Here is a 14,747-nt window from a genome sequence, read left to right as displayed (position 1 = left end):
TTGGCATTTGGCTGCGGCTTCAGCTGGAAGGGATAACAGAAAAGACTAAAATAGGGTTGGATGCCCAGAAAAGCTTCACTGATGTGAACAAAGATGGAAATGTGAATGATCGAGTTCATTCAAATGAAAAAGCTTCAATTTGTAAAAGTGGAGGAGGCCACAGAAGAAGTATGAAGGGGGAGTGCCAATCCCCGTTCGGCAAAATGAGTAAAAAGCAAAGTCTCACCGGTGAGCTCATAGGGAGAGTCATCATTACCGGCTGGGTGCCATTAAACCATCTCCTTATCCTGGAGGAGCCCCTCTGCAACAAGCCGAAGGAGATCCCTTTCGGTGCACTTGGATCGCCTCCAAGTTTCTTCATCGATGACGTCGGATTTTCCCACCTTGGAAGGAGGGGATTGATTTCTTTGTTCGTCGTGGGCTCTCTTCTTGCTCCTGCCCATCAATGTGGCAGGCTTCTACGACATCTTCGGGTGGAAAGGGGGCTTGCAAAGAAGAGGCTATCTGCACGCGCAGATGCAGATGAAGGGAGGGCGACTACTGATTCGCGAAAGAATGGCGGATTTGGTCGGCGGCGGCGCTAGGGTTGTTGCGGAGCAGATCCAAAATGCGAAGGCAAGGCGCTAGAAAATGAAAAGGTGAAAACCCTAGAGTCATCACCTAGGAGTGGTTGTAGCTGTGTGTAGATCTAGTGTTTTTAGTGTGTTTTGTTTGGTTGTGGTCTTGTAAAATTCGTAGAAATTTCTTTAGATCTGTGAAAAATGTGAAATTTGTTTTATTAGACTCCTCTAACTAAGATCTACCCTGTACAGTTGGTGGTTTTCTTGTTGCTGATACGGAAAATTAGTTATGACTTGTGTGTGTAAAAGTGATTTAAATACTTGGTACATTAACTGTTGCTCTTAAAATTCCAGACTTGGTTTTGTTAGATCCCTTGTTAAATTATCTATCCAATGGTGTAAATTTTTTTTTTGCAAGAAACCAACTGTCTGGTAGGATTTTAGATTGATTTCATGTTTGCTGCCTGAGAAATTGTTTATTACATATCTCTTTTCTAAAAAATGATAAAATATCCAAACCACTTCTGTTAGCCTTTTCTATATGTCTAGTTCATATTGTATTTTCTTGTGAATTTCTTGAAGTATTTTGCATGTCTTTTCTGATTTAACTTGTTTAGAATAGCTACTTTTTATTTTTCTGCTAATTAATAATGCAAAATGAATTTTGCTGCAAATCCAACTTTCATGAATTCCTATTGATGCCCTCTGTATGCCCAATTTATTTCATGATTTATGCTTGATGTATAAGTTTCTTGTGCTAATTCTTTCTTTAGGTTTTCTTGCTTAAGTGCTAGTTATGCCTGGTTGTTTTTCTATAATTGCTCGTGCTTGTGTGTCATTGCGTGTTGTGCCATACACTCTTCATTGCATATCATTTCATGCACAACCATGGCTTCATGCTAACATACGCATCGATTCATGCATTTTAGTGACCAAAACGCCAGAGAGCGAGCCCGTTGAGCCTACCGACACTGTTGAGCCCTAGCCCGGTGTTGAGTACCTGGTTGAACCGGAAGAAAATCAAGGCAAGCAGTTAAGTATGAATTCCTTACCCGACTAAATTGGTTTAACATTAGTTATCTCACTTGGGTATTTATGGTTATGTATTTATATACTTTCATGGATTTCCCTTCCTTGAAATGTTGATCCATGTCCTTGTCACATGTAGTTGGTTAACTAATTAATTGACTAGATGCTTAGCCATGGTTAGAAGTTATTCTTATATCATGAAAGGAAAGGAAAGGATGCATTAGAGTCACTACTCTCACTTGGTTATACTTGATCACATGTGTTCGGTTTGGGTTATGTTGGAAAGTTCAGTGATAGTGATGTTGGAAGTAATTTTATGGTTCGGGCGGAATGGTAGGGCCTAGAGAAAGGAGTCTCGGAGACATAGTCCGCCCGAATCGTTTAAGGACCATCCGTGGATCTCATCAGTTTTGAGCAACTTATCGTGCTACCACATATCCAATCATGGTAAGGTGAGCCCATTACCTCCTTTGTCTTGGTCATTGAGGCACAGTTCTAGATGCGTGGCCAAGGGCTATGTAGAGAGGCCTAGGATGTCCCCTGGTGGACCTAGGTGACTCTACGCATAAGCTAGCTGGCGTGATTCTCAACGGTCGGGGCTTGTTGGGAACGATTGATACGACTACCCCCTCATCCAACGTGATCGGTTGGGTGAGCCGCACGGTCCTTGTATCGTGTGGGTAAAGAAGCGCACCCTTGCAAGGTTACTAATCAATTCGAATTGCCCCACTCTCGGTTATGAGCAAGCTCAATGTCCGTCGAATTCTTCGTAGAAATTTCGTGTATGATGGTTATGGCTTCATGTTACCTTTATGATCAATCACTTGTTCCTTTGTTAATTGACTAAAATTTGTGTTGGGTTGGGAAGATTAATTAGTTTTGACTAGAGAGGTAGTTGTTGGATTAGAATGCTCATGCTTATGCAATAATTACTTAACCTTAAAGTCTCAACCTTGTTCGAGCCTTAGTTGCATGATCCTTGTTTATATAATTGCATAAGTCTTTTGAGTACCTTTGTACTTATGTTGATTTTTAAACTAAGTTGCAGGTGAGCTGAAAGTTGTGTTTGGCCACTTCTATCCCGCGCGATCCCGATGCGGGAGAGGAGTAGGTTGTTGTGGCCGCAATGGTGCCCTTGAGAAAGATGCCATGGCTTGTCACACTCTTATCAATTTATCGGCTGCGTAGTTTATCTTTTGTGAGACCATGTTGAAGCACTAAACTCTAACTTCATGTCTCTTTTATGTCATTTGTGAGCCGAAGGCTCGTATTTGAAGCTTGAACCATTTTTATTCCATGATTTGAACCTCCTATGTCTTGAACTTGTGATAATGTTAACGCTGAACCCACGTAATGACTAAAATTGCTCTTTATGGTTTTTTGGTGATATGTGTATCTGTAAATGGTATGTGTATGCTTGATTTTGGGCATCTTATGAAGCACGTCCTGGGACTACCGGATTTGCTTTCGTTTTATATGAATTTGCATTGGTCAAACGTCTCTAGATGTGGATTAGCATGTGGCGTGTCAAGAGACGGAGCCGTGCTAGCTCTCATCTTAATGGATTAATCGATGATTTCATATAAATCGAGTGCAAATTGGCCGGTTCTTACAATTTTGCTCAAGGCCAAGGCCCACACCCATAACGGTATGCCACAGAGCAGGATCTGCTATCGACCTTGGAACCACACTAACATTGGGTGACTCCAATGAACACAACCATTGCGGTGATTACAAAGCTCCCAAGTAACAAAGATTATGAGAGAGAGTTGAGGCCTTTTTGTGCTGCCTGTCGACTGTCTTCAGTGCACGTTACCACAAACTAGAAAATATGGCAGTTTCAGGTCGTGCAGTCACCTTCTGTAGCTTATCTTTCTGTTGAACAGAAAACCATGCTTGCCAAGTGAAAACACATCAGGTCAAAAGATGCTCACAAAAAGGGCATGGAACATTTTCTGCTTTCACTGGACATTTTGTTGATACTCCCGAAGCATCACACGGCGCAAATAAAGAGATTAGACAATTGATTAGATTGTTAGATATTATTGGTGATATCCTTCAGCAGCTTACTAACCTCTCTGGATTGTATTTCATCTTATATTATATATGAGATTGCAGTTTATATCTTTGTTGTGTTTGCAGATTGTGCGAGTTGGGGCAGCAATGTGGACATATGGGGTTTGTCTGCAAGATGGCATAAGACCAAAGTAACGTTATGGCATGTTCGAAAGCTTTGTTGAAGCAAGTTCCATTATTACCATTCAATAAAAGGTGTTGGATTTATTCAATGATGGGGCACCCTAGATATCCCCCTCTTGCGTTTATTGAGTAGGTGAGGGATACATTAGTTTATACAAAATATTAGTTTATACAAAATAACTCTTGTGTGAAATTGACTAGATTCTGGTGGATTAGTTCTAGAATTTTCTTTGAACTTCTGTTCCTGTGGAGGCTGCCATTCAGGAGCGAACACAGAATTCCTGTACTATTCATAGGTTGTCCCGCAGACAAGTATAAACATAAAAATACTGCCTTTATGGATCAGAAATAAATCCTAGTGCATGAACAGACTCAACCAACTCCCTGTTGGTGGAAAGTGTGTAAAAATAATCCTAAAACTCATAGATGTACTACATGCCATGAACAGACTCATAGATGCAATATTTGAAGATAAAATGCACTTAGCATACCCGAAAGGCATGCACGATGCTTACATTATAGACCGCCCCTGTGGCAGGTAAAAAATCCTCGAACCTCTGCCCCACATTTATATAATGGCCCGACACCTGTGAGAATATGCTTTGGAAATGGAATAGATGAGGGAATTTATTTACAACGCATAGATAAACTACACCAACTCCGGTCAACAAATCCGCCTCCCTAGGGGACCGAACTCTGGCCGGCAGGGTGCCATGCGCATAGCTAGACCAACTGGTCTAGCGTTCGCTGGTGTGTGACTACTCTATCAGTCAGAACTCTACTGACACTAGTTTCTATTTTTCATTATAGTTGCCTTTCTGAGGATTGTGTCACAGGCGGTGGCTGAGGGAGGCAAGGAGCAGGATAGTAACATTGAGCACCTTTTTCTATTTGCTTGATTCCAAAGGGTACATTGCCTCTCATTATATGGAGAGACAAGGTAACCAACTTAGCTCCCATGCCAATCCTAAGATGAAAGTTTATAGTTGTGATCCATCTTCCCAACTCAAATCTAACATTCCTTCCACAGATTGCCCTTATGCATAAAAGGGCACCCGCCTGCCACCACCCTAGGGGATAGGGCGCTGGGGGCAAGGCGGCAGCCACCGCCCATTTGTAGCTGCCAACCTCTGGGCTAGGCTAAGGCAGCTTGCCCACGGTGGCTGGACCCATGATAATCTGGTTATAAGCTAAGGTAATTCCTCCTATTGCCACTGCAAAAGGAAAGAATAATGGTATCTCCTAAGTCCTAAGTATTCTTAATGTCCTTATCAGCGTCCTCTATATCTACTTCATCTTTTTTTGACAGACTAGTATGAGATAATTTGAAGGAGTATATTGGATGCCAGAATAATGGAATCAAAATCCATTCCCGCCATCTCTTCTAGGTGCACCATTAACCATCTCTCATATCTGTGCTATTTGTTGATTACATTTTCTTTGTATACTATTTGAAGTTATCAGCAGAGAATAATATAATCATCTGAAGGAAACTTTTCTACCATGAAATTTAAGATATGCTGCTTCACAGGCTATGCATCATAATGCATTTGCTGTATCACGAGATTTTTACCGGTTTACTAAAATTCATTGCCTGCAAGTATTTGTATTAATCTTCTTCTACACTGTGACCACTATTCAGCTCAGCTTGCCTGATAGAATATACCTAGTATCTGTGTTCTGTACTTAACCAAATAGAAAAGAATGAAAAGGTAAAAAAATAACTTTTGACCATGTTACATCTATAAAATGCATGGCTTCCAGTTGCTAGTTTGTTGATTTTTGCAGTGCCAGTTCTTGTGTATATTGCACTCATATTTGTAACCGAATTAATCTTTTTATTGTTATCCTTGTAGCATCTTCATTCCACAAAGTGCACGTACTAATGTTCAACCTTTTGTTTTCCTCAGGAAATTTTACCACTGCAGGCTGATGTCACAATCTTTTTCCTACAGATAAGCTTCTTTCCTTTGTTTTTTATCTGCACTCATGTAGCATATAATTTATTTTGTTTTATTGAGTTACCTGATCTAAATACTATCATCTTTTCTGCAGGAGACTTGATGGTACTCGGACCACCAAAAGACTTGGGCAGCAGAAATGGAGATGTGTACATCATCACTTCGGCATCAGACGTGTGTAACACCCGTGGACATGGTCCATTCATGGCGGGTCCCACATGTAAAACTATGGAGGGAGACGTATAAGCCAGCAACCAGAACAGAGAAGGCAATGAAGAAATCAAATAGAAACTTATCCCCTTGCTTGTTCGTCCTCGACGGCGGCGGCCATTCCATCTCACGTCACTGTGATCTCGCCGGCGGCCACGGGAGAATTTATCCGGTGAGAGCCTGTTATCTTCCTCACGTCCCGGTCCTCACCGCCGGTGGTCTCGGTGTTGTGTGATAATTGGTATTCAGAGCTTGAGTTCCTCGAAGTGGGTTTGGGTGTGTTTAGCTTGGGAGTCAATCTTCGCTTTCGATCCGCACACATCCCCCAATTTCGACTTGCTTCAGTTTTTGGTGGTGGTTCTGGTGGTGTTCTCTTGTTGGTCGGTCGGATCAGAGGGTTTTGGTGGCTGTAACAATGTCAGAGCAGATGTTGAGGCAGTTGAGGGACGGAATGAATCGGCTGAGGGCAAGGATGGAGGCATATGAAGTCAATAATCAGCTGCACTGGATAAAGCAATGGAGTTTTCTGCGGGAGAAGCTGTGCAATCAGAAGGCACAAGAGGTGGTGTTCATCATGGTGGCAAGGTCAGAAGCTGCTGCACATGAGGTGTTTGACGAAATGCTGTTTGAGGATGACACAACAGCTCTGGCTGAGCAGGTTACATTAAGTGCTCCAGGGGCATCCCAAACTTCTGCACAAATGGTGTTCGATGAAATGTGTCAAAAGGTTACATGGGATGAGGAGATGCAAGACGACATTGATACACATGAAGGCCTTTTGCAGCAACTAGCCTTGGGTGTGGATGATAAGAACACAAAGGGTTCTGCACATGTGTTGCTCGATGGAATGTTCAGCCAGGATGTTGCACAGGAGGTGTATGATGAAATGCTTGGCAAGGTTGTGTGGGATGAGGAAATGTCGGCCAATCTTGGCATGAACAACGACTTATTGCAACTGCTAACTTCCAGAGGAGGCTAGCCAGATGATGAACAGATTATTGATGGCTTCTCAGGATTCATAGAGTTTGGATTGGTTGATTCAGACCATGGTTTTGTTGAAGAGCTTGATGAGGACAGCAAACCATTTTGCGAGGTAGACATGGACGATGAGCTAACTCTTGAGAGAAGCACTCCTTTTCTCTTGGGAATTGGTACTGATCATGTGAATGAGATGCCAGTCAACGTCAATTCGCATGATGGCCTATCACAGCAGCTTGCAAGTGCTAGAGCCTAGAGAGTATGTGTATCATGAGAAAATGAAGCCTACTGTTCAGGTTGACTTTGATCTTAATCCAACTATGAGTATTCAAGAGGAGAGGAGTATTGGATCATTGGCGAGGGTGCCAGAGGAAGCTCTTATCCTGAAAATTGGGAGACATCGCTTTGGGCATGGAAATGGAACAATCATTGCATTGGAAGAAATGACAGTGCTGCAGGAGCTGTACAAACTCAAAGATTTCTACTTATTGGCCATTGTTCAAACAAGCCTGTGCATATGTTGGGCAAGGATCCCCACCTTGCTAACAATGACGACTTAATGCAACAGCTAGTATCGGTTGATGAGCTGATCATGGATAAGGTGCTTGATCAAGTCGATATTTCCCCAATTATTATGCTGATTGATGTGGACAGGGTGAACACAGTGCTCACATGTATCTCAGGAGAAAGTGAGCAACCTGAGCTATACATGACAACTGTGACACAATGGGATCCAGATGCAGTAGAATTTTACAAACCAAGTGACAAGTGCTTTGCTGATCCAAGACTGGTTGAGGTTTCCATTTATTCTAGTCTGCTCAAGTGATCTATCAGGCTGAAAAATAGTTTATTCACTATCTGTAAGAATTACTTGGATCTACGGTCACGGAGATACTGTTCATTGTACTTTCATCTTGAGTGAGACTCAGATTTAGATTATTCTTTTTGCAGCCCAGTGGAGGATGGAGTGGTTCTGAACATGGAATCTGATACACAGATAGCTGTTCAAGTCTTGCTAGAAGGAGCTACATTGCATATATCTGATCCTCTAAAAACCATTCATATGTCGATGGCAACTTTTCAACCAACTTTTCAACGTAGTCTCATGGTTATATTGTCCCTCACCAGGTCATGGGATCTGGGTATTCATAAGTTTAACTTGAAGGAGACAAAGCATTGATACCTACCTGGGCAGATTGTTAATCAAGAATACCATGCAAAGAATGAACACAGAAGATTAACTTCAGATCATGTTGTTGCTTGGGGACAAGCATCGTTTTGTGGGGGTGGAAATGTAACACCTGTGGACATGGTCCATTCATGGCGGGTCCCACACATAAGACTACGGAGGGAGACGTATAAGCCAGCAAACAGAACAGAGAAGGCAACGAAGAAATCAAATGAAACTTATCCCCTTGCTTGTTCGTCCTCGATGGTGGTGGCGATTCCGTCTCACATCACGGCGATCTCGCCGGCGGCCATGGGAGAATTTATCCGGTGAGAGCCTGTTATCTTCCTCACGTCCTGGTCCTCACTGCCAGTGGTCTCGGGGTTGTGACAACGTGATGGCCAATTGTCATACCACCAAAAGACTTCGGCAGCACAAAAGGAGACATGATCAAGCTGGTGTCCAGATAGAATTCGCTTTTCATCTTGGTTTGTTACAAGAGATCAGACAGATAGAGTTTGGCTTGCTAGGAGTTTTACTCAATGATTAGTTGGGAGTTGTTGCTTGGCTTATGAATATGAAAGCCATGTAATTGGAAGATCAAGCAATGGAATCAATCTAGTTTTCCCCTATCCCTTCTCTTGTGTAAATGTGTATATGAGATGATACTTTGTCAAAGCCACTTTGATTTGGCTGCAAGTATATTAGATGATACATGGTCTGTTATAGATGTTTGATAGCAAACATGTTATTTTTTTACTTTAGCACAATTTCGTTTTTTGACGACCTGTCTTCAGATCATGTTTTCAATGTAGTTACATACCTGTTGACCATTATGCATACTTTGCCAAATACTGCTGATAATTTTGTGCCATGGGATCAGGCGCATGTATGGCAGTCTCATTGACCATTTGATGCCATCTCATGTCATCACTGGTCCCTTTTAGCTGGCACCTACATCATATTTTCTTTAATCTCCTCTTGTTATTTTATACGACTGACTGTCTAGTTATATTCAATTGTAATTAGCACACATATGCACTGGAACTAACATCTTTTATATTTGCCATCTACATGTATAGTTATTTATATATTCTTTGCTGGATGAATATGACTTTTTCAGGGTACCTGTTTTCTCTATAGATAAGTGCCAATTAAGCCTCAATTATTATCCTAAATTTTTTTTGTCCAATAGAAGATCTGACCATTCTTATTTTCATACCTCATTGCTTTCATTAATTTGTTGGTTTTCTCTTATTATTCTTAACCATCACTTTCTTCTGCTGAGTCTGAGTATGGTTCTGAATTGCGCAAGCCCTTTGCACCTAGCATGCTGGTACTTTGTTGTCCTGAAACTGAAAATACACATATTTTAGTAGACCCATGCAATTTCTCAGGCTATAGAAGTTATTTTGCTGATACGTTGATAATATATTTTTTTTGCCTAAATGACCATACAATATCTTCTCTGCTCCTACCTGCACGGAATCAGAACCTAAATATAGTCACTCCTGATTCTTTGCTTTCACTAAAACACAATTTCATGATCTTGCATATACTGTTTTTTTTCTTGGTAGCCAGTATGATATGTTTTCTGATGTAAATATTCAGAGCCAGAATTTTTCTTAGCTTAGCGTAGTGATTGAAACGTTCCACGGTCCTTTCACTCTCGATAAGCTACCTATCTCTTCTTCCTCCAATTTGATTATTGAAGATATACTAGCACCCTGATCTTGAGATGCTTCTTATCTTTTGTTTTCGGTACTGAAAGTACGATAATACAAGCGCAGACCATGAAGTACCTCATACAATTTTTATGCCAACATATACAAAAAAATTGCGAAATTCATTTTTATGTGTGGTTTTCACAAATGCCTACAAACTCCTATTAATTTTTCATCCACAAAAATGCGTGGATTCTGCATTCGTTCTCTGGATACACAGAACTGCTACTCCAAAATCTCTGAAACATTCCACAAAATTCCGGAACTTTTACAAGAACAAACATACAACTTACAACAGTACAACACAACTCCATAACAACAGAGAAGAATTTGAAAGGTGCAAAATCGATGATAATTTCCTGTTACACTGTAGCTCACTGTGTTGCCATACGCTTCATGTTTACTATCAGAAAGCAAGACTTCCTCCCCATAGCTTAATTAAAGATTTTGCCGGGTAGATATGACACTAGGGATGTGGTCGAATCAAACAGTGACCTTGGTTCACCAACGAAAAATCTTCATAAGCCCAATTAGAAATTGACATTCCCTTATCATAACCTGTATCCCAGATCCTGGATGGAACAAGCCACAGAGACACCAGTATGAGACAGTGAATTCTGCCCGTGCCTAGGCAGTAGCTGCATTCATTTTCTTTATTTCCTCAACACAGTTATCTAGAGCTTTATACCCCTCGGTGTCTGAAAAAAGTAGCTAACATATTATAAGCAACCCACTAAGACAGCAATTGAGAGAGAAAAATTAAATAGAGCCACCACATAGCGCTTCACAGTGGGAGCCTAAAAGTTGGAATTACAGATCCCATGAACAAGTGGATGAGATAAACAAGTTCCAACATTCAAACAACATATTGTACAACTCACATAATCCAATTATCCCTAAAGACTAATGAAATCAACCATTCCCTGAGTGTCAAATCAACAGAAATCGGTTGAGATAACCTATAGCAGAAACAATATACAGTGGAACCTAATCAATCTAATAATGCTCTTGGGGAACTGCGAGAGGTACACAAACTCACTCGGCAAAAAATTCTCAGTGCATAACAGAGGGTCACCATAGAATAGAATCCCAAAACTTTCGCCAATCGAACAAGAGGTCTAGTAACACTCCAATCACCCAATTTATTGAGCAAATCCTGTCACTATGGCCCAAATCGGATCAAATCTACCACATCAGAATTGGATCACAAAACATCAAATCACACACAGCCAAACAGTTCACCAATCAAACACTAAGTCTACCTCTGATCGAATCAGTCATTCCGCCCTATATAATCTCAAAGCTACATCCAACGCACAGACAATCGGATGTGGGGAGCAAATAAAATTCATGTAGCAATTCCATCAGGAAAAGCTAACACCAAGCTTCGTTCCAGGCACCACCTCAACAGCATTCGTTCCCCAAGACCCCAGACAGCCTACTACGAAAAGTCTAAAATTCTAATAGATTCACAGTGATTCAGAGAAAAGAGAACTCCTACCTGAATACGAATTCAGTACAAGTGATTAGCTAGCTGACCTTATTGACGACGATGCGGTGGAGTCTGGACGGCTGGCAATCAAGCCGCCCAGAGAAAGAAAGAGCACATCGGCCCCAACGGCGTCCAGTTCCCGCAGCTGAAGAAGCACCGTCCTTGCATCGGCCCCGGCGTCTTCACCACGTCGCCTATGACGGCCACGCCGCAGTAGCAGCAGCAGTCGGTAGCAGCAGCGCCACCGACGCACCAGCGGAAGTTCTGATTCGCTGGCGAGAGTTGCTGCTGAACTTGTAGCTCCGGCTCCGGCTCCGGCGGCGACGGCTCTTTCTTAATGGACTCTTCCCGCCGCATCAGCTCGGAGAGGAGGCAGGCGGTATTGCGCGCATCGTCGAGCCCGCAGTGGAGGCGGCCGCTCCACTGCAGCCCCGCCTCCCTGACCGCCTCCTGAAGGTTGCGCCGCTCAGCGCCGAAAGCGGCCTTGAAGGGGATCCGAAGGTTGATCCACCGGTTGAAATAAGCAGGCTTTGCAAGTCCCTTGAAGCTGCATTCTGACTCCAGCATACGGCAATCCCAATCGCCCCAGGTAACGACGGCGAGGCGGTTCTTGTCTGCGCCCGCCGCCGCCAGCCACTCGTCGTGCCTCGCCAGCGCCGTCGCGAGATCTACGCCGCCGTCCACCTGCTCCTGCTGGATTCCCGTCAGCTCAGAGCAGAACGCGGTCAAGCGCGGGTGGTGGTGCGGCTTCACGTAGGTGCGGAAGGAGGCGACGAGGCCGCCGGTGGCGGCGTCGACGAGGACCGCAGGAAATTCGATGATTTCCTGCGGGTAGATCTTGGAGTTCCTTTCACAGGTCGCCTCGAAGTCGACCACGACGAAGTGGTCGAACTCCCGCGTGCGGGAGCTCAGCTGCTGCGACGCCATGCCGCCTCGCGACGCCGGATCTGCTGGCTGGAACGGTGCGGCGGAGGAAGAGAGGCAGCGCATCGCTTGAGCCCAGATTGCGAGAGGAAAAGATCGAGCTGGTTGCGTGACGATTTGTTTAGCGTGAGATGAGAATTGAGATGGGATCCGAGAAACTGAAGTTAAGATGTACAAGACTAATCGCAATGGGTTTCATATACCTGTTTTCAAGAATACCACGTTGGTTCAGGGGATAAATACCTTAATAGAGAATTTTATTTCACTGTCTCCAAAGCTGACCAGTGTAATTAAATGTTAGTTAGATTTATTAGCGCACGGGATCCTTCATGAAACAACGGCAGTCACAGTGGTCGTTTGACGTTATTTCCAACATCTTAAAAACGAGTTAGCAGAGTGTCATGAGGCTGGTTCCTTCTCTTTCCTCATTAAATCAGTACCACATCATCAAAAATGCTGATATGTCATGATAATTAATGCTATAAAACTCGTCATAAAACTGTTATTGTGATTAGGCTAACGGCGCCATAGCGGCGGAGGAGCAGGGGTGGCGTACGGATGACACCAACAGTAACCAGTGTGACAGTTCGTGTACCTGTGATGTTGGGCATATATTTTGTTAGTATGAAATATGTGTTTGTTTGTATAAAACTTATGTGTGTTTGTGTGAAGCTTTAAAAATTTAAAGTGCAAGTAAAAAGGGTATTTTTGTAATTACAGAAAAAACCTAGGGTTGTTTTTGTAAAATGTATTGGATTAAGGTAATTTTAAAAATAAGTAAAGGGTTGTTTTGCAAATATGTTTTTCTTACTTTATGTTTTGTAAAAATATATATTTACTCAAAAAGTTTTATTGGAAATGTGTATGTTGAAGTGTGTAAAAATTTTGGGTAAATTGGTAAAAATAAGGGTGTTTATGTAATTTTATAAAAGTATAAGTCCTTTTATGCAATTATTTGAATTACAAAAATAACTTTCAAAATTACTCAGGACTAAAGTGTAAAAGTGCAAGTCATCATGACATGTCTATCCACTCATTATGATGATTCTATCCCGTCATCATGACATGTCATAAATGCTTGCATTTAGGTCCTGAATTTTATAAAGTTTCATTCTTTAGGACAAAAGCTATACAAATCCGACTTTTGTTCAAAGATTCACGTGTAAAAATGTAAATTTTGAGTTTTTGAATTTGGGCCCTAAAGCAAGGTTGTAGAGCTTGAAAAACTCTCCAACTTTCGTTTTGGGCATTTCTTCATTTGAGTTTTAAATCAATGGGAAATTTTGTTTTACAGACAGCCCCCTATAGTTTTCTATATTTACACATAGGTCCTTGGGGAAAACCTGCTCATCCTTCTCCTCTGTTCTTTTCTCTCTGGCGCCCTTATCCCCTCCCCACCGGCAGCAGCTCTAGCCAACTTCTTTTTCCCCTCCCCCTCTCTTCCATCCACTCGTGCAAGGCGTTTGGGCCGGCACGGGGCAGGCGGCAGCCCAAGCGCGGCGGCGGAGGCGCGTGGGCGGCCCCACGCGGGGCGCCGCGCGGCCGGCGGCGTGGCTCGGCGCAGACGCGCGCGAGCGCGCGCGGCTCTGGCGGCCGGTCGCGGAAGGAGCTGCGGCCCGGCTTGGGCCCCGAGCGGCGGCTGCGCGCGGGCGTTGCGGCCGAGCGGAGAGGAGCGGCGCGAGCTGCGGGCCCAAGCGGGGCGCTGGCGGGCGCGCGCGGCAGGCCCAGGCGCGCGCGGCGGGCCCAGGCACGCGGGGCCGGATCAGGCGCGGCACAGGCGCTCGCGGCGCTAGCAGGCGCTAGCGCGTGGGCGGCGCAAGCGCAGCGGCTCGGCGCGGCCACCGGGCGGAAGCTGAAGCGGCTGAGGCTCCAGGCGGCGATGCGCAGCAGGCGCACAGGGGCGGCGAGCGGGCCCAGGCGGCGCAGGCCCGGGCGGGAGCGAGCCAGCAGGCGCCGCACGGGCGCTGGGCGATGCGGGCTGGGCTCGTGCGGCGCGCGGCAGCAGGCAGAGCGGGCGAGCGGACGAGCGGGCGCTGCGCGAGGTGGAGGTGTGGAGGCGCACGGGCGTCACAGGAACTGGCGGCAGTGCACGAGCGGCACCGAGCGAGTGGTGGCGCGGCAGGTGTTGGGTCCGGCACGAGAGCGAGCGACAGTAGGCGCGCGCGGCGGTGGCGTAGGCAGCGTGGGGCGTGAGCGCGCGCGGGGGCTGGAGTACTGGCGCGGAGCAATGCGCGTAAGCCGAGCGTGTGGCGCGAGCATGCGCGCGGTGGCGCGCGGAAGTTGGCGGTGTGGGCAGGTGTTGAGCGGCAAGTGGAACAGAGCCAAGGCGTTGGACCAATACAGGCGTGCGTTTACGGTCCAGAGTGAGCAGTGGCATGCAGGGCGTTTTCAGACGCGTGAGCAGCAGCGCGATACGGGCCAAGGACTCGCGCGGTTCGGACGTGCGCGGGCGGAAGTGAGGCGTGGCGGATCGGGACAGACCCACACGAAGGGCGACGAGGT

General features: G+C 44.8%; 1 protein-coding gene and 1 pseudogene across 2 annotated transcripts; one reads left to right on the top strand and one right to left on the bottom strand.

The window, feature by feature from the left end:
- The first annotated feature begins 6,029 nt into the window (after positions 1-6,029).
- On the top strand, positions 6,030-8,886 carry LOC112879420 (annotated as a pseudogene).
- Positions 8,887-9,967: 1,081 nt separating this feature from the next.
- On the bottom strand, positions 9,968-12,400 carry LOC112879518 (ERI1 exoribonuclease 2-like). Of its 2 annotated transcripts, none has more exons than XM_025943785.1 (2): positions 11,369-12,400; positions 9,968-10,527 (listed from the first exon to the last, which is right to left on the bottom strand). In XM_025943785.1, the coding sequence occupies exon 1, from the start codon at positions 12,309-12,311 to the stop codon at positions 11,409-11,411; it is 903 nt and encodes a 300-aa protein (XP_025799570.1). In that variant the 5' UTR covers positions 12,312-12,400; the 3' UTR covers positions 9,968-10,527; positions 11,369-11,408. The 2 variants fall into 2 exon arrangements, with proteins under 2 accessions (XP_025799570.1, XP_025799571.1); XM_025943786.1 differs by having other exon boundaries at positions 9,968-10,401.
- Between the last annotated feature and the right edge of the window lie 2,347 nt (positions 12,401-14,747).

Source organism: Panicum hallii, chromosome 2 (genome assembly GCF_002211085.1).
Source record: "Panicum hallii strain FIL2 chromosome 2, PHallii_v3.1, whole genome shotgun sequence".
NCBI classification, from domain to species: domain Eukaryota; kingdom Viridiplantae; phylum Streptophyta; class Magnoliopsida; order Poales; family Poaceae; genus Panicum; species Panicum hallii.
The sequence above is the reverse complement of the archived record's forward strand: the minus strand, read 5'-3'. Positions and strand labels throughout refer to the sequence as shown.

What these genes read in the sequence shown, in the direction of transcription:
- LOC112879518 (XM_025943785.1), bottom strand. Translation starts at nt 12,311, where the DNA reads ATGCGCTGCCTCTCTTCCTCCGCCGCACCGTTCCAGCCAGCAGATCCG.